Raw genomic sequence first — 19,614 nt, 5'->3', positions numbered from 1 at the left:
GCCGCGCCTGCGCAGAAGTCAGGTCCTTGGCCGGGCGTCCCCGCGCGCCCTCCCCTGGTAACGGCCCGCCCCCTCCCTCCTTAGAAACCGGCGCGGAGGGCGCGGAGGTTACCGGGCCTGTGCCGGCAGGCGAGCAACTGAGCTGGCCTCCCTGTCTGCAGGCCTTCCTTCTGGAGGTCTGCGACCTCTTCTGAACTATGGGGGACCCACCGCCCGACCCTGAGCCCCATCCCCAGCAACCCTCAAGTCGAAGGAGTTCCCAGGTGCCCCAGCGGCGCAGTCGGGAGCTCAGTCTACCCCAGCCCAGCGTCTACGAGGAGATGTCCCAGACACCATTTGATGGCCCGGCTGTGCAGAGCAGTCAAGAGATCCTGGCGAGCCAGACCGACGTCCAGGACTGGTCATCAGGGCCCCCCCTGACAGCACAGGAGAACTTGGCGATGTACCCCACTGAGGAAGCCCAGCTGGGTGGTGTAGAGTACCCATCCCTGGATATGGGCTTTCCTTCCGAGTTACAGCCCCAGCCTTACCTGGAAGAAGGAGGGATGCAGGCTGCCCGAAACGTCAGCCTAATGCTGCAGCAACTACAGCAGGGCCAAGGCAGCCTCTTCCAGCAACTGGACTCTGCCTACCTGGAGACGCAGCCCGACTACCTGGGCCAGTTCAGCACGTACCAGGGAGAAGACCTACAGTTCGACCAGGGTGTCCCGCATGGGCCTTACGTGAGGGATGACCCCACCCTCCAGTACTCGCCCTCGGAGCTGGGCTTCATGCCCTTCGGTGCAGAGGTGCCTGAGCCAGAGCCTCGGGAGCTGGCGGTACAGAACGCCAAGGCCTACCTGCTGCAGACCAGCGACGGCTGCAGCCTCAGCCTGTGAGAAGGGGCTCTCGAGTGGGGAGGGAGCGGGACGCAGGCAGGGAGAGGCCCCATCCAGCTAAGGCTCTGCCTCAGACCCAGGGGTCTCTTCTGTCAGACGGGATCACCCTCATGGGTAACCAGTGCCTGCCCCAGGGGCATCTGACTCAGACTAGCAGTTGGGATGAAAGTAGTAATAGTTAACATTTTTTTTAAAGGCTTTATTTATTTGAGAGAGAGAGCATGAGCGGGGAGAGGTCAGAGGGAGAAGCAGACTCCCTGCCAAGCAGGGAGCCTGATGTGGGACTCGATCCTGGGACTCCAGGATCATGACATGAGCCAAAGGCAGTCACTTAACCAACCAAGCCACCCAGCCGCCCCGTAATAGTTAACATTTACTTACCAGATGTTGTGCCACCATCCAGATGTTAACATCCAGTTCTCACAGCTGAGATTAGCACACCTACTGTCCCTGTTTCATAGAGGATGAAACTGAGACAGAGAAGTTAGGTCCATAGCCCAGATGATAACAGTTGGATGCAGCAGATGTGTGTGATTTGGGTCCTGAGGCCCCATTCTCCACTCAACTTTTCTGCCTGGGGAAGGCACTTGCGAAGGCTGCTTAGCTGTAGTCAGTACACTTCTCAGTCCCCATTATGTCGTGGTGAGATTTACATTCTAGTTGGGAGAATGGACAATAAATATAACAAATGCTAGGTGATGATAGGAGCTAAAGCTGGAGGGGTGCCTGGATGGCTCAGTCGGTTAAGCGCCTGCCTTTGGCTCAGGTCATGATCCAGGAGTCCTGGGATCAGGCTCTCTGCTTAGCAGAGAGTCTGCTTCTCCCTCTCCCTCTGCTACTCTGTTTATCTCTCTTTGTGTGTCAAATAAAATCTAAAAAAATAATAATAATAAGGGGGAAAGTAAGGCAGAGTGAGGGGGGTTAGGGAGTACCTGTTAAACAGCATGAGGTTAAGAAAGGCCTCTGAGGAGGTGACATTTGATCAGGGACCTGAAGCAGATGAGGGAGAGCACCTTGGAGGTAACTGGAGGTACAGTGGTTTAGATATAGGACACAGCATGTTTAAAGGCTTTAAGGCTTGCAGTATTTGAGGAACAGCAAGGAGGGTGGTAGGACTGGAACCAGGGGAGAAAGTAGGAGGAGACAAGGCTGGAGAAATAACAGATGTTGCTCAAGTACAAAACTAACCCTATCCCTCCCATGGGCATATCTTGCCATGGCTCCCCAGTTCCCTCAGGAGTAGGTTCATGCTTCTCACAACAGCCGTTCAGCCCCTACTGGCTCTCTAAACTTTATCTCTAGTCAGCTCCCTATCCAGGCTCCTAGAGTCTAATCAAAATTAACCTCTAGCTCTTTTCAATGGTTCCCAGCCTCAGGAACTTCAAGGTCTCCTATTGAAAAGCCAAGGCCAAAGTCTGACTTCTTACCCTTCCCAATTCAGTGATGGCTCTCCAGCACACCCCAGACTGCCACCAAACGGTTTCCATCCAGCAGAGGGTTACACATACATGCTTTGAAACTAGACCAACCTGGTTTCAAGTCCTGGCTGTGCCACCACTCTGTGACCTCATGACCTCAACTCTTCTAAGTCTGTTTCCTCATCTGGAGAGTAGGGATCACGAATGTTCCCCAGATGTGTGACTGGGATGAGAATCCAGCACAACTCTCAAGTGCCCAGCATAGTCCGGGGCTCAGGTACAAAGAAGCCATTACAATACGGCCATGACCCCACTTCCTTTCTCCCCCTATAACCCTTCTCCCCTCTTCCACTGCAGCCACTCTGACATCTTCAGTGATCCTCCAACACACCAGACACACCCTCAGCTCAGGGCCTCTGCTCATCATTCCCAGTCACATCACCTGCACACCATGACACTTTCCCTTCCTCCTTTCCAATCCTTTTTACCTTTCCCTTCTTTTTTGTGTCAGATTGCATTGGCTGAGACCGCCAATGCGATCCCCTTTATACAATTATAAAAAATTACTTTCTATTCCTAGTTTGCTAGGGTTTTTAAAAATCATAAATGGCTGTTGAATATTCTCAATTTCTCTGCACCGGTTGAGGTGATTATATATATATATGTGTGTGTGTATATATATATATATATATATATGAAATTTATATATATATATAAATTTATATACATATATATATATGAAATTTAAGACTTATTTATTTTAGAGAGCATCCACAAGTGGGGGCAGGGGCTGAGGGAGAGAATCCCAAGCAGACTCCCCGCTGAGTGGGGAGCCTGATGTGGAACTCAGTCTCATGACCCTTGAGATCATGACCTGAACTGAAACTGTGAGTCAGACACTTAACTGACTGAGCCACCCTGGTGCCCCAACTTACATATACATATTTTTTAACATATCAGCCCAGTCCTGTTACTAGCCCAGTTTAATTATAGTGTGTCATCTTTCTGAGAGCAACTTTTTGCTGGGTGCCATTTAGCTTAGGACCTCAGCATCTATAATTCATTTTTTAAAAGATTTTCTTGGGACGCCTGGGTGGCTCAGTTGGTTGGACGACTGCCTTCGGCTCAGGTCATGATCCTGGAGTTCCAGGATCGAGTCCCACATTGGGCTCCCAGCTCCAAGGGAAGTCTGCTTCTCCCTCTGACCTTCTCCTCACTCATGCTCTCTCTGTCGCTCTCTAAAATAAATAAATAAAATCTTTAAAAAAAAAAAAAAAGATTTTCTTTTACTTCAGGGAAAGCCAGAGAGAGAGCACAAGCAGAGGGAGAGGGAGAAGCAGGGGGCTTAACCCCAAGGCCCTGGGATTGTGACCTGAGCCGAAGGCAGATGCTTAACCGGCTGAGCCACTCAGGCACCCCTGTAGCATCTGTATTTCTAAGCAAGTTTGGCATGGAATGTTCTTATCTCCTAGTTTCCTTGAGTTTTGTCAACATTCTGTTAGACTCATGAAATGTCTCAGGGTCTATCCAGCAGTTGTTCCCTCTGACCGAAACACCCCCAATATCTGTATGGTTTCCTTCACGTCATTCAGATCTCAGCTTAGATGTCCCCTTGGTGTGACCTTCCCTGGCCTCCCTATTTAAAATTGGAAGCCATCTTCTATCCCTGGCATTCCCAGTGCCCATTCCCTGCTTTGTCTTCATAGAAAGACACACGATATATTTCTGCCTATTTGGTTAATGTCTGCCTCCATCATCAGAATATCTCCTCCATGGGGGCAGGGACATTTTCTCTACGGGGTCCCCAGTGCCAGGCTCAGGGCCGGGCACACAACAACTCACTGAGCTGAGCGAGTAATGTCTCCCACTTCCCACTCCCTCCCTGGGGAGGCAGGTATGAGCACCTGGTGAACCTGCTGACCGAGATCCTGAACCAGCGGCCCGAGGACCCCTTGTCCATCCTGGAGCCACTGAACCGCACCATGCAATGGGAGTGGTTCCACCCCAAGCTGGACACAATGCGGGACGACCCTGAGATGGAGCCCACCTATGAGATGGCTGAGAGGCAGAAGGGGCTATTCCTTCGGAGCAGCGCGGGAGGCGAGGGCGAGCAGGAGATGGAGGAGGAGGTGGTAAGTGAGCCGGTAGGAGGGGTGCGCAGCGGGACCCGCAGTGGCCCAGCCCAGGTTTACGCACAGCCTGTGCTTAGGTCTGGAGCGGAGGGAATGCACAGTGTGACCCAGCAACACAAACAATTTCAGTTTCGTGTGTGCACGGGCCGGAGGGGGCCAGAACCAGGTCACAGAGGGCTTTGAATGCCGGGCCAAGGGGCTCAGGCTTTCTCCTGAGATGCCTGGAGTGCCCTGAAGTGTTTGAAGCAGAAGGGCTAGTTGGCCCTCTGCACTCCTACGGCTACATGGAGGTGGAGCTGGTCTCTCTCACCATCCTCTACTCCTTCCTCCCGAAAATAATTCTGGTTTGCAGATATTTTCTGTGAAACCCATTGCCTCCTGGAGTCTCTCAACGCTGACATGCTCCCTAGTCCCCGAACTCAGTTTCCCCTTTCGTTAAGTTGAGACCCTCTAAGAACTCTTCCACTCTTGGCCCCTTAACATTTCACTGTCCTCAGAATATTTAATTCCACGATTGTTTCCAGAATTGGACAATGGCAGAAAATTCAAGGAAAGTGTTCTTTCACTCATTCAAGAAACATTTGTTGAGAACTGTTTATGATCATTCTGACATCTTCCAGGCCCCTGCTAAAAGCTTGGAGAGCTCTCATTCTGTCCCTAAAACAACCCTGCGAGGCAAGTGCCACCTACTCCTATTTATAGAGGAAAGACGCCGGCTCAGAGGGCACAAAGGTGGGAAGTACCAGGGACTGCATTAGGAAGGCAGGACCGTGATCTCCAAAGCCCTTACTATATACAACCTTTGACTCATCTGCAGACGCTCTTGCTCTGTGATCACTTCTGTCTAGGCTTCTGAGACTCCAGGATTCTGACGATAGTGGGATGGGATCGTGAGAGAATGGAGGAACGACAATCTGACGGAGGAATGCGCCCTTGGGTGACCAAAGCGCAGGTGGAAATCCCTAGGCTTGGGCACGAAATTCTACCCCGGAATATGGGTTTGAATTTCAGATCCAGTGTCTCCTCAGGAGGCCCCACCCACTTAGAACTGCGCGGTTCCTCCCGTACCCCCAGGTCTTGCCTACGCCTAATTCACCTTCCTCAAGGACCCGCCTCCTTTGCTCCTAGAGGCCCCGCCCTCTTAGAACACGGCGGCACTCGAGGCTCCGCCCCCTTGGAATTCTATTGGTCGTGAGACTCCGCCCCTTCGAACGCCTGGTCCCTCAAGGCCCCACCCCCTTAAGAACTTGGAGCTGGAATTCTTTTTTTTTTTTTTTTTAAGATTTTATTTATTTATTTGACAGAGATCACAAGTAGGTAGAGAGGCAGGCAGAGAGAGAGGAGGAAGCAGGCTCCCTGCTGAGCAGAGAGCCCGACGCCGGACTCGATCCTAGGACCCTGGGATCATGACCTGAGCTGAAGGCAGAGGCTTTAACCCACTGAACCACCCAGGTGCCCCTGGAGCTGGAATTCTTAATGGGAGGTCTGCAAACGGCAAAATCGTGGGCGTTTGTGGCCTGTGCAGACTTAAAGAAAGAAGAGACTTAAATCCGTGATTCAGCTTTTCGTATTTATTTTTCTGACAGGAGATGAGGCTCTCATTTCCCTTTTTCTATTTCTTCTAAGTCGCTGACCATGATCCCCAACAACCCTTGTGGGAAAATGCATCCTTTCCTTACGCCCTCCTTTGAAATGCCATCTCTGTGATTTATTTACACCTGTATGGACTCGACCTGTTTGTGGATTCTCTATTCTTCACCTTCGCTCTGTGGATGGTTTTTTGCTTTAGAAATCTGCTCGCTGCGTACAACCGCTGCATAGCAGGTTCGGCTGTTTGATAGCACAGAGCTCCCTGGCTCCGGGCCTTTGTTTCATAAAGGAGGCTAACTATTCTTGCATTTATAAGTTCAGACTAACTGGGGGCGCGCTCAGCGTGGAACCTGCTTGGGGTTCTCTCTCTCCCTCTCCCTCTGTCCCTCCCACCACTTGTTCTCTCACACTCTCTCTCAAAATACATAAATAATACCTTTAGAAAAATAACTTCAGACTAACCTTAGTATTACTGCATCACATTCCAAAAACCAACAATTTCCTGTACTTGTTTGACGGCACAGATCACGTTAAGGCAAGAAATAGATGATGTTGCAGAATTGGGAAACAAGTGCTTAAAATGAGAGAGAAGGTTTTCTCACACCTGATATGCAGGTGCAAGCAGTCCACAGCTGACAAGGCGGCTCCCCCTGGGAAGGGGCACTGAAGGCTGTCTTCTCCCCCATTCCCAGCTGCCTTCCCTGTTTCTGTACCAAGAGAACAGTTTTCAGTATCATAGAAGCCCTGGGTATAAATCCCATCTGTGGCCAACGCAGTCAGTCAGGCTTGCTTTTGGGTGCAAATGCTTAATTAAAGTGGACCAAACATTTCAGCAAGACGTTTAATTACTTCTCTTGGCCAAGAGTGGGCAGAGTTGGGGCATCTTCTCTGTGAGATCATGAAGAATTCCGGCTCTTTCCTCCTCTCCGCTTGGTCCACGTTTGGTCCTTGAGCTCATCACTTAATGTTCAGAAAATGGTTGTGGCGGCTTCAGACATCATATCCTCGCACCAGTGCACCAAAAAGGGAGGAAGGGAGCTTCTCTTTGTGTGTCTCCCCTTTTTTAAAAGAAACTGGGGACGGTGCCTGGCTGGCTAGTCAGAGGAGCCTACAACTTGATCTCAGGGCTGTGAGTTTGAGCCCCATGTTGTGGGTAGAAATTACTAAAAAAATAAGTAAACTAGGGACCCCTGGGTGGCCCAGTTGGTTAAGTGTTGACTCTTGTTTTGGTTCAAGGTCGTGATCTCATGGTCATGGGATTGAGCTTCCGGTTGAGCTCCATGCTCAACTCAGTCTGCTTGAGATTCTCTCTCCCTCTGCCCTTCTGCTCATGCTCTTTCTCTAAAATTAAAAAAAAAAAAAAACCCTTTAGGGGCACCTGGGTGGCTCAGTCAGTTAAGCATCTGCCTTCTGCTCAGGTCATGATCTCAGGTCCTGGGATCGAGCCCTACATCGGGCTCTCTGCTCAGCAGGGAGCCTGTTTCCCCTCTTTCTCTGCCTGCCTCTCGGCCTACTTGTGATCTCTTTCTCTGTGTCAAACAAATAAAATCTTTAAAAAAGTAAATAAACAAATTTTTAAAAATAAAAATTAAAAATGAAGTTTTAAAATCGAGAGTAGAAGTTTCCCGGAAGCCTCTCAGAAGACCTCTGCTTGCATCTTACTGGCCAGATTGAGTCATCCGACCATCCCTGGCTGCAAGGGAGGCTGGGAAAGTGACCTGGGAGCAACAGAAAAGGGGCTTGCAGATGGTGCTGGCTCAGTCGGCTGGCAGGCCTGACCCACCCTTTCTGAGTCAAGGGCAGAGCTTCAGAGATCCCAGTGCCCATCCTTCACCTCTGCCCCCTCTCCTCCCGGCCCCCTGCACCTTGCAGCATACAGCTGCGCCATAGCGCCGGAATTCACTTTTTAAAACCTCCATCCAGTTGTCCCTATGAAATTATTTCTCCCAGACCACAGACGGGATCTTCCTGGAACCTGGGAGGAAGAAAAGAAGAATCTGGCCACAGAATCTGGGTTCAAACCCAATGATACCAAAGGAGTAATTTCTAGGCAAGGGGAATGCTAGCTGTACTTTTTCTCCAACTCAGTCACACATTACAGGTGGGGACAAGTGGTAGGGAGAGAAGCAGAGTCTGATCTGTCCTTTCAGGTCAGTTTTCCACTCTTGCTCCAATCAACAGTGCCAGGATGGAGGCATAATCATTTACACAGGGCTAGAGAGGATACTTCATTGCTATGTGGATGGAAGGGGGATTCCCAGAAAGAGAGTGATGGCCACTGGCTCATGGGCCAAGCACACACTCCCAAGAGAGTTTCATACGCTCATTCCTGTATCTTCCTTCCGGCCAGCAAAGTGTCTTAGAATTAAGTTTGATTCAGCCCTCCCTGACTTGCTGGTGTCCACATCAATTAGGAAAACAAGCTTTCACATCATGTTCGTGACTGAGGGAAAGTACCGGAACGTTGGGGTGTGCCCCATTAAGCTGAGATAACAAACAGCACCACAATCTCTGTGGCTTCAAAGGACATAGCTTAGTTCTCACTCACATTGCCTGCCCATGCAGAGCTGGCCAACGGTTTCTGCACATCAGCTGCTTGAGAACGCAGGGCAGTGGGGTTTGCATTGTGCCACAGGCTTCCACCTTTGCAGTGGGGAGAAAGAGAGCATATCAAACCCCACATTGGTTCTTACAGCTTCTGCCTGGCTGTGACAGGTGTCCCTGTCACTGCTGTTTCAAGAAGCCAGAGCAAGTGACACAGCCCCTCCTGAGTGCAATGGAGGTGGGAGATGGGTGGGTGTGTGTCATTCTTCTTTGGGGAGGGACTTCAAACACTTTCGAACAACAGTATGCCTGTTTCCATCAGGACGTTCGTCACCAAATCTTTCACAGCAACTGGTGTGATTGAAACATCACCACCATCGTACTTACACCAGCCATCTGTTCTGGATTGTGCCTCCAAAAATCCTAATGCAGGGAGAAGTATCACTCACCCAGGTCCTGCAGAATGGGAACTTATCTGGAAGGAGGGTCACTGTAGATGTAATTAGTTCAGATAGGGTGAGCCCCTAGTCCAATAGGACTAGTGTTACTGTGGAGACAAAGTCTCAGTCATCTGCCGTGTGGCTCCCACATTTAACCTGTTTCACCTTCAGCCACTTGGACCTGTATTTGTCTCTTGTTGCTGCTCTAACAAACTTCGTGGCTTAGGACAACAGAAAGTTCCACCTTATAGTTCTGGAGGTCCGAAGTCCACTTCGACTTGGTGTTGCCAAGGCTAAAGTCAAAGTTAGCAGGGTTGCCCTCCTAATGGAGGCTCTTGAAGAGAGACCATCTCCTAGCCTTTTCCAGCTTCTAGAAGCAGCACACGTTCCTCCATCCTGGGTCTGTCTCCAGCTTCAAAGCCAGCAGCGCAACACCTTCAATCTCTCAGTCTGATTTCTGCTTCTATCGTCACATCCTCTCTGACCCTCCCACCTTCCTCTTTCACCTATCAAGACCCTTGTGATTACATTGGGCCAACCTGGATCATCCAGGAAGATGTCCCCATTTCCGGATCCTTAATTTAATCACACCTGCAAGTCACGTTTGCCGTGTAAGATCTAACGAAGTCACCGGTGCAGGGATGGGGGCCTGGACAACTTTGGGGGAAATCATTATTCTACTTACCATACCCCTCTCTCTCCATTCTGATTTCAAATCCTGGCAGGAGAGCATGTGGTTTGGGCAATGTGTTTTCCTGGACCTGTCATGTTGGTCAAGGGCATGTCAAGGGCTGATCTCATGACGAAGGACCTCATGTATTTTGTTCTCTGATATATCTCAGTGCCTGCCCTAGCCTGGGACTGGCATCCACTGCGTCTTTATTTTTTTTTTTAAGATTTTATTTATTTATTTGAGAGAGAGACAGTGAGAGAGAGCATGATCGAGGAGAAGGTCAGAGGGAGAAGCAGACTTCCTGTGGAGCTGGGAGCCTGGTGTGGGACTCGATCCCAGGACTCCGGGATCATGACCTGAGCCGAAGGCAGTTGTCCAACCAACTAAGCCACCCAGGTGTCCCTATTTTTTTTTATTTTTTTATAAAGATTTTATTTATTTGTTTAAGAGAGAGCGCGTGTGCATAGAGGGAAGAGCAGAGGGAGAGGGACAAACAGACTGAGAGCTGAGCATGGAGCCCCACGTGGGGCTGGATCCCAGGACCCCAAGATCATAACGAAAGCTGAAACCAAGAGTCAGATACTCAGCTGACTAAGCCACCCATGCACCCCTCCCACTGAGTCTTTTTTTTTAATATTTTATTTATTTATCTGACAGAGAGAGAGATCACAAGTAGGCAGAGAGGCAGGCAGAGAGAGAGGGGAAAGCAGGCTCCCCACTGAACAGAGAGCCTGATAAGGGGCTCGATCCCAGGACCCTGGGATCATAACCTAAGCCGAAGGCAGAGGCTTTAACCCACTGAGCCACCCAGGCACCCCCCCCCCACTGAGTCTTTAATAAAGATGTCTGAACTGACTAAATGAAAAATTACTGGGTTCAGCCTTGTGGCCCATGTGGTTGTGGGGGTAGCTGGGCTCAAACCTCACTGTATTCTAGTCTCAGCCCTCGACTTGCTTGTTCTCACTCCCTTTCTGCCCTCCCCAGTCTCTCTGTCTCCCCCTCTGTCTCCCTGAACAAAGTAGACGGTGAAGGAGGAGGCAGTGAGGGCAAGACTTATCACTGCCATCCTCCAACATCACTGATTCCTGGGTTCAAGACCTGCCTCCTCCCTTAATTTGCTATATGATTTGGGGTATCTGTTAGGGGTGCATTTGGGTGCAAGTAACAGAAAACATGACTAAAAGTGGCCTCTTTCTTCCATAGAACAAGAAGGCCGGGGAGATAAGGCAGCTCAGTGATGCCACTGGGGACAAGTGGTTTCTACCTTTCAGCTCTACCATCATTAGGATATGGGATTTTTTGTTTCCCCATGGTCCCAAAATAGCTGCTGTGCCTCCAGATTTCACACCCCATTCCAGGCGAAAGAAGAGGGAAGGATGAAGGAGCAACGGATTTTCTCCTAGTGGTTTGTTGTTGCTGTTGTTCCTGTTGTTGCTGTTGTTTTGCCTTTTCTCTTCCTATAACGGACATCCTCCCCAAGGACTTGCCCCTACATCTATCTCACTGACCAGCAGTGGTCACATGAGCAGCTGGGTTACAGAACAGTTCACTTCTCTGGATTTTAGAAGAGTCAGGCTAGGAAGCAGGGCTTCAACCTTTCTCCCTCTGCCCTCCACCCCACCCCTGCAGGCTGAGACAGCAGTGCCCAACATCATGGAGACGGCCTTCTACTTCGAACAGGCTGGTGTGGGCCTGAGCTCCGATGAGAGTTTCCGCATCTTCATGGCCCTGAAGCAGCTGGTAGAGCAACAGCCCATCCACACCTGCCGCTTCTGGGGCAAGATCCTGGGACTCAGCCGTAGCTACCTGGTGGCGGAGGTGGAGTTCCGGGAGGGTGAGGAGGAGGGGGAGGAGGAGGAGGTGGAAGAGATGATGGAGAGTGGGGAGGGCCTGGACCTGCACGGTGAGGAGGAGGGCGAGGAGGACGAGGAGAAGGTCACCGACGTGATCCCCAAGCCCATGTGGAGGCCACCACCCATCGTCCCCAAGGAGGAGAGCCGCTCGGGCACCAACAAGTACCTGTATTTCGTGTGCAATGAGCCAGGCCGGCCGTGGACACGGCTGCCACACGTCACGCCCCTCCAGATCGTGCAGGCCCGCAAGATCAAGAAGTTCTTCACGGGCTACCTGGACGCCCCCATCATCAGCTTCCCGCCCTTCCCCGGCAACGAGGCCAACTACCTGCGGGCCCAAATCGCCCGCATCTCGGCCGCCACGCACATCAGCCCGCTCGGCTTCTACCAGTTCAGCGAGGAAGAGGGAGATGAGGAGGAGGAGGGTGGCGCGGGGCGCGACTCCTATGAGGAGAACCCCGACTTTGAGGGGATCCCGGTGCTCGAGCTGGTGGACTCCATGGCGAACTGGGTGCATCATACACAGCACATTCTGCCGCAGGTGAGTCCCGGGGACCCAAGCCTCTCCCTTCCCGCCCCCCGGACCCCAACTCCAGCATCCTCCCCTAACCCCCGCTCTAGAGCACGGCGCCCTTGTTTTATTTGCCGGCCAGTGTCCCCTGTTGGTGCCCCCAGTCAGAAACCTTCTGGGGTGACACCTGGGTGGCTCAGTCATCAAGCATCTGCCTTCAGCTCAGGTCATGATCCAGGGTCCTGTGATCCAGCCCGGCATCGGCATTGGGCTCCCTGCTCAGCGGGAAGCCCGCTTCTCCCTCTCCCACTCCCCCTGCCTGTGTTCCCTCTCTCGCTGTGTCTCTCTGCCAAATAAATAAATAAAATTAAAAAAAAAAGAAAAAGAAAAAGAAAAAGAAAATTTCTGGGACCAGGCACATCTTGGTGGCCTGCGTTTTTCAGATTTTACAAAAAGGTGACACAGCGTACATACCACTGTCCTCCAAGTCTTTACTTCTGCTGCAAAACTGAACAGCCGCTCATGAGTTCAGGCCGGGCTTGCTGCCAAAAGGTGCAGGAAAGCAACTCTTGGTTTTCACAGCTTTTCAGGTTTGGGAATTATGGATAAGAAACCGAGGACCCGCCTTTCCGGAATGCCGGACGAGTCGGACTTTATATTCATTCCTTTTCATTCATTCATTTGTTCGTTCAATGAAACTTTATTGACCCCGGTGATGTTTTATTGAACCCGAATAACTCCTTTTGAAACCATTATAATGGCCGCTCCTATCTCATTCTGGAGGCAACTGAAGTCGGCTCTATGGATCAGCCCTCTAGTGCCTCATGGACCCCAACAGCAGTCCAATGAGAGAGGCCCCCATGACATCCCCATTTCACAGAGGAGCAAACAGAGGATCATATGGGCTGCTGAATGTCAGCTCCACAGACAGAGGTTTTGGGGGGGGTCTCTTCTCTCAAGTATCCCCAGCACCTACCTGTATATACTCAGCACTCATTAAATGCACGATAAATGAATGAATCAATGTCCAGATGGGAACCACATAGCTAGCGGGTGGCAGGAGTCTCCGCCTTACCACTACAGCTCTCTCAGCCTGTCCTCCCTCCCCTGACCTGTGTGACTAACCCTGTCCTCCTGCCCATCCCTGGTTGCCGAGGACAGGGCCAGTGCCCGGTGTCCTTCCTGGCCCCTCACCTCCTCCCAGAGTGCAAGCCAGGCTCTGTCCACCAGGGGTGTTGACTGACCTCCCCCTTTCCCCCTCTCACCCCCAGGGCCGCTGCACCTGGGTGAACCCTTTGCAGAAGCTGGAAGAGGAAGAGGAGCTGGGGGAGGAGGAAGAAAAGGCGGATGAGGGGATGGAGGAGGTGGAGCAGGAGGTCGGACCCCCACTGCTGACCCCACTCTCAGAAGATGCAGGTAACAGGTCTTACCGGCCTGCCAGGCCAGGTGGGGCCTGGCGAGAAAGTGGGGGGGGGACAGCAAGACTGCAGGGGGCATCTCTCTGAACCTCAGTGGTTCTCTCCTCTATAACACGGGCCTGATGACAGCGCCTCCCTTGCGGGGTTATGGGGACACATCTGTCTTGTGATGGCACATGGCGATGTCCTGGGTGGGGGGTATATGAACTTTCGAGTCCCGTGTGGATTTGGGGAGAGAGAGAGAGTTAGAGAGCCTTTCCACAAAGGAACCAGGACTCAAGCTGGATTTTGGAAGCCTGGAGAGGAATTTCCTGAGGTCAGAGCCTCAGGCACGTGTAGGAAGGGACAAGGAGAGGCTGAGAGTGGGTGAGTGGACAGAACCCAAATTTGAACCCAGATTTCCAGGAGCCCAGGGCTCGAACCGTGCCCTCTGCACCCTGGTCCAGACCAATGGCCAGCCTGGAAGGGACATCATAGCAGCTCCTGCAAGGCAGGTGAGATAAGGATACCCACTTCTTAGGTGCGGTCACTGAGGCTCGGACAGGTGCAGTGGCTAACTGGGGCCACACAGCGAGAAAGGGATCTAGAACCAGCCACAGTTCCCTCCATGCCCCTCCCTGTCCTCCTCCTCTGCTCTATCCCCTCTTTCTGTTTCCCCTCCAGGGGGTCTTTGCAGGGCTGGAGGGAGCTCTGACCGCCCTGTTGCTCTCCACTCCCCTGCAGAAATCATGCACATCTCTCCCTGGACCGCCCGTCTGTCCTGCAGCCTCTGCCCGCAGTACTCCGTGGCCGTTGTGCGCTCCAACCTTTGGCCAGGGGCCTATGCCTACGCCAGTGGCAAGTAGGTCTTCTTCTAGTCCCTACCAGCAGAGAAAGCCAAGGGCAGGGGGCAGTGTGGAGATCAGAAGACCCCCTTCAGGAAGCTCCCAGGACCTACCTCCACACTCAGCTCCAGGAATTCCACTGGGGCTAAAATGAGAAATCCCGGACAAGGAGTGTGAGCCCCTCGGATAAGAGAATGGAGGATCAGAGAGGAGAAGGAACTGACTCACGGTACACAACATATACAGGATTCAAACTTGGATCTCTGGCCTCCTTGCCTAGGCTTCTCAGCTATATGGGTCACAGAGCCAGACAGGACTCAGGGGTCCACCTTGAGGTGGCCCTCACAGGGGCAGAGTCTTGTGTCTGGGGGACCTAACTCCTTCCCTGGGCCCCCTAGACCGTTCTTTCTATGGGGCAGAAGTCTTCCCCACCAGTTGCTCCAAAAGATCTGCAGGTCGAAGTCACTCCTTTCCCACCCGCAGCTACACGCTCACTGAGATGCTCACTGCACACCTACTACACGCTGAGAGTCCCTCAGTCTCTCCCACCAGGCGCATCCCAGCCTTTCTGCTTAGGGGCTCAGGGAGTGCCCTCCGCCGCCGCGGGGCGGGTGCATTTACTGGCTCTGTCCACCAGGTGGCATGAGAAGTTGTCATAGGTTTTCCTGTTGCATCTCCGGTAAACCTGGACTGTGTTGGATCCCATGATGAGGTTTCACATAATCTTGATACTTTACGTTCTTGGCAATTTTTTCCCCCTCCAGAAACAGGGAAGAGTCTCGCTTGCTTGTTTTTGCCAATCCCCTTCTTCTGGCCACACCCTTATTTGCCAACATCTTTCTTTCCTTTTTTTTTTTTTTAAAGATTTTATTTATTTATTTGACAGAGACACAGCGAGACAGGGAACAAAAGCAGGGGGAGTGGGAGAGAGAGAAGCAGGTTTCCTTCTGAGCAGAGAGCCCCACACAGGACTCGATCCCAGGCCCGTGGAATCACGACCTGAGCTGAAAGCAGACATATTAACGACTGAGCCACCCAGAAGTCCCTAAGGTTTTATATTTTAAAGATTTCATTTATTAGGGCACCTGGGTGGCTCAGTGGGTTAAGCCTCTGCCTTTGGCTCAGGTCATGATCCCAGGGTCCTGGGATTGAGCTCCACATCAGGCTCTCTGCTCCACGGGGAGCCTGCTTCCTCCTCTCTCTCTGCCTGCCTCTCTGCCTACTTGTGATCTCTGTCTGTCAAATAAATAAATGAAATCTTTTTTTTTTAAAGATTGGAGAGAGCTTGAGCATGACACACAGAGAGAACAGGATAGAGCAAGAGCAGGGGCACGGGGAGAGGGAGAAGTAGACTCCCCATGGAGCCGGGAGCCCGATGTGGGGCTCGATCTCAGGACCCTGGGATCATGACTTAGAGGCAGATGCTTAACCAACTGAGCCACCCAGGCCCCTCTAAGATTTTATTCTTAAGTGATCTGAACACCCAACACAGGGCTCGAACTCATAACCCTTAGATCAAAAGTCACACGCTCCATCAACTGAGCCAGTCAGGCACCCTGCCAACATCTTTCTGAAAGCAAAAGATCCAAATTTGGAACTCCACTCATCCAGCCATCCTTCACCCATCCACCCACCACTCAATCATCCATGCCTCCAATCATCTATGTTTCTTCCTTTTTTTTTTTTTCTTTATAAAAGACTCTTGGATGTCCTTGTCTGCCAGCTGTATGCTAGGTCCCAGGCCCTTTATTGAAAAGGCAATGTGGATCCTGCCCCTGAGAACAGACAGAGGAAGTGCTGACATTAATCATATAGCACCCCTCCCCCCAGCCGAAAAATACCCTGTTACACTAGGGACAGACAGATCAGCGACCAATTGCAGCTCCAAAGTCTCATCTTAAGGGGGTCAAAATAGGGTTCCTGGGAAGAGGGATCTTTACGTGAAATCTCTAGGGGAAAGAGAGAAGTAACAGGGGAAAATACAGGTAGAGAACATTCTAGACCAGAGCTTTCCAGACGTGGGTGCACAGGACCTTAGGGATCTGGTTAAGGGCAGGTTCCGGCGGCATGGGAGCGGGGTTGGGGCCCAAGAGTCGATCTTCCTAGCAAAAGCTCAACTGCCCTGGTGAGGCTTCCAAGGAGGCGGCATGTTTGAAGGCTCCCGAGGAATTCCTGGAGGAAAATAATTGTCTTAGGAACAGCAAGGCTGGGATACAGGGCAAAGCCTCAGAGCCCCCATGGCAAACTCTCCATCCCTCTTCCTTCCCCCTGGATTCTCCTCTCTGCCTCTCTCCCAGCCTCCCAGTCCCCCTCCTTTGCTCCCATTTCCTCCTCTAGTTACAATTCTGGGAACAGGTGGACCGGCTGGGCTTGGACCTGACCAGTTATGGGTTTTTTTTTTTTATAAGATTTTATTTATTTATTTGTCAGAGACAGAGGGAGAGAGAGTGAGCGAGCACAGGCAGACAGAGGCAGAGGGAGAAGCAGGCTCCCTGCCCAGCAAGGAGCCCAATGTGGGACTCGATCCCAGGACGCTGGGATCATGACCTGAGCCGAAGGCAGCCGCTTAACCAACTGAGCCACCCAGGCGTCCCAATGTTCTTGTTTATTACCAGTCGCCTCCTCCTAGAATGTAGGCACCACAGCAGGGATTCTTGCTTAATGTGTTTTCTGCTGGGTCCCCACATCCAGACCAGCGCTGTCCAACACAAATGAAATAAGAGCCACCTGTATCATTTTAAACTTTCTTTTTTCTTTAACTTTTTCAAGAACTTTTTTTAACTCTTTAAAGTTTTTTATTTTTTTGAAAATTTTCTACTACTAGCTATGTCCAAGAGTAAAAACAGGTAAAATTCATTTTAATAATTTATTTTATTTCACCCTAAATATCCTAAATGTTATTATCACAATGTGAAAGCAACAACATAAAAATCAACAAGCTATTTTACATTCTGTCTTTTATCTTCATACCATGACTTCAGAATCTGGTGTGAAGTTGACACTTACAGCACACATTCCGTTTGAAGCTACCTTGTCCTCAGAAGTACTTGGCCTGTATTCAGATCTCACAAAATTTGTAGCTGAGAAAGTAGATTCATGTACCCGAGTTGTCCCGGACCTGCTTAGACATTTTCCAGTAACCAAACTGAGTATCAGTTTTATTGCTTAAATTTAAATTCATTGCAATGCAATAAAAGCCACTCCGACAATGGCAAGAACACACATTCTCCTCAAAGTGTTCACGGAACAGGCCCCAGGACTAGACCATATACCAGGCCATGAAACAAGTCCAGATAAATGTACCCAGATATTGATGGTCCAAAATATGTTCTCTGGCCATACTGGAATGAAATTAGGAATCAGGGATGTCTGGGTGGCTCAGTGGGTTAAGCATCTGCCTTTGGCTCAGATCATGATCCCACGGTCCTGGGATCGAGCTCCACGTTGGGCTCCCTGATCAGTGGGGAGTCTGCTTCTCCCTCTCCCTCTGCCTACTGCTCCCCCTGCTTGTGCTCTCTCTCATCCTCTGACAAACAAATAAACAAATAAAATCATTTTAAAGAGATTTTATTTATTTATTTGACAGAGAGAGATCACAAGTAGGCAGAGAGGCAGGCAGAGAGTGGGGGCGAAGCAGGCTCCCCTCTGAGCAGAGAGCCTGATGTGGGGCTCAATCCCAGGACCCTGGGATCATGACCTGAGCTGAAGGCAGAGGCTTAATCCACTGGGCCACCGAGGCACCCCAACAAATAAAATCTTAAAAAAAAAAGAAATTAGAAATCAAAAGCAGAAGGAATTTGGGAGAATTTCCCAGAGATGCAGAAATTAACACACTCCTAAATAACCAGGGGGACCAAAGAAGAAATTGTGGGTGAAACTGGAAAATCAAATATTAATTAGAAACTCAGCTCTGGTCCCACTGGCCACTTGTCAAGTGCCCAGGGGTTCCACTTGCTGTTACAGAGGGAAACTCTAGGCACACCTGGCACTTTTAGGAGACAGATGTTCAATAACGACTGAAGAACACACAGAGAAACCCCGTGGGCACAGATGACCCCACCAGCCACTGCTCCGCAGTTGGTTGTGCCCAAACTGGGTCCCATCTCCAGTAAAAGCCCAGGCTGGGTCTTCAAGGCCTTCAAGGGAGGGAGGATTTCCCAGTATCTCTCTGACTTTCCAGGAAGTTTGAGAACATCTACATTGGCTGGGGCCACAAGTACAGTCCCGAGAACTTCAACCCACCCCTGCCAGCCCCTATTCAGCATGAGTACCCCAGCAGCCCCGACGTCATGGAGATGAGTGACCCCACAGTGGAGGAGGAACAGGCCCTCAAGGCAGCCCAGGAGCAGGCCCTGGCGGCAGCAGAGGAAGAGGAGGAAGATGAGGAGGAAGACGAGGATGAGGACCTGGATGACTGAAGGGGGCCCCCTAGCCCCGTCCCCCGAGCAGGTAGATAGCAGGTTTCCCCTTATACATAGTGAGTGATGGGTTGTTTTGTTCACAGTTGGTTTGCTTTCTGCCCCCGGAGGGCAGGGGTAGAAGAGGAAGATAACTGCTCTAAATAAAATTTCCCCACGGCTTATGGCCGCCGAGGTCTTCATTCTTTTGTTGACATGGCCTCCCAAGTCAGGGCTGTTGGGCTCTGCTGGGAACAGACGTTGCCCAGCATCGTGTCTCCTATCTGTGTCATTTATTCCTTCATCTGGACAACAAACGACTACTGAAGTGCCTTCCGTTGGCCCAGCCCTGCACTGGGGACACAGAGGTGGCCAAGCAGCCCCAACTCTGCTTTCCCGGGGCTCACTCTCTATGGGAGAGACAGACACGTCCTCGGCAGTGACAACCCAGACGGGGAAGCCCCGAGGATGGACAGAGCTCCTGAACTGACTCTTAAAGGGTCCAGAACAGAGCGGGGAAGGGCATTCCAAGCAGAGGTAATGGCATGTGCAAAGACCCAAGGGCAAAAAAGCATTGTGTCGAGGTAGTTTCCTGAATCTCCATGTTTAGGACATGGTGTGAGGAGTGAGTGGTGAGGGATGAGGTTGGAAAGAGAGACGGGCAGGAGCCGATCACTCAGGGCTTGACTTTGCTGTGAGAGCAGTAGGGAGCCACAGATGGCCTTGGAGCAAGGGAAGGCCCCACTCACATTCATGCTTTAGAAAGACCTCTCTAGATGCCAGATGGAGTGTACATGGTGGGGTGGGATGGGAGTCCAAGGGAGCAGAGATAAGGCTAATGCTGAGAGGGCCCCAGGAGGATAGGAAGATTTTGGACCAGGGCTATGCAGAGAAAGAGACTGGAAAAGAGGACTTCACTTGACAGAATGCAAAAAA

The 19,614-nt window shown here is 51.1% G+C and overlaps 1 protein-coding gene across 1 annotated transcript; it reads left to right on the top strand.

Moving 5' to 3' along the window:
- Nucleotides 1-139: 139 nt before the first annotated feature.
- RSPH6A (radial spoke head 6 homolog A) lies at nucleotides 140-18,848 on the top strand. The gene is made up of 6 exons (XM_032839461.1): nucleotides 140-874; nucleotides 4,191-4,428; nucleotides 11,305-12,069; nucleotides 13,311-13,455; nucleotides 14,181-14,298; nucleotides 18,462-18,848. The coding sequence occupies exons 1-6, from the start codon at nucleotides 198-200 to the stop codon at nucleotides 18,697-18,699; spliced, it is 2,181 nt and encodes a 726-aa protein (XP_032695352.1). The 5' UTR covers nucleotides 140-197; the 3' UTR covers nucleotides 18,700-18,848.
- The last annotated feature ends 766 nt before the right edge of the window (nucleotides 18,849-19,614 follow it).

Source organism: Lontra canadensis, unplaced genomic scaffold (genome assembly GCF_010015895.1).
Source record: "Lontra canadensis isolate GAN:19392208 unplaced genomic scaffold, GSC_riverotter_1.0 scaffold107, whole genome shotgun sequence".
In the NCBI taxonomy this organism is placed as follows: domain Eukaryota; kingdom Metazoa; phylum Chordata; class Mammalia; order Carnivora; family Mustelidae; genus Lontra; species Lontra canadensis.
The sequence above is the reverse complement of the archived record's forward strand: the minus strand, read 5'-3'. Positions and strand labels throughout refer to the sequence as shown.

Bases quoted from the DNA above. Each gene is read 5' to 3' on its own strand.
- RSPH6A (XM_032839461.1), top strand. From the start codon at position 198: ATGGGGGACCCACCGCCCGACCCTGAGCCCCATCCCCAGCAACCCTCA. The intron at 875-4,190 runs GTGAGAAGGGGC...CTGGGGAGGCAG, and splicing joins GACGGCTGCAGCCTCAGCCT to GTATGAGCACCTGGTGAACC. The intron at 14,299-18,461 runs GTAGGTCTTCTT...CTGACTTTCCAG, and splicing joins TATGCCTACGCCAGTGGCAA to GAAGTTTGAGAACATCTACA.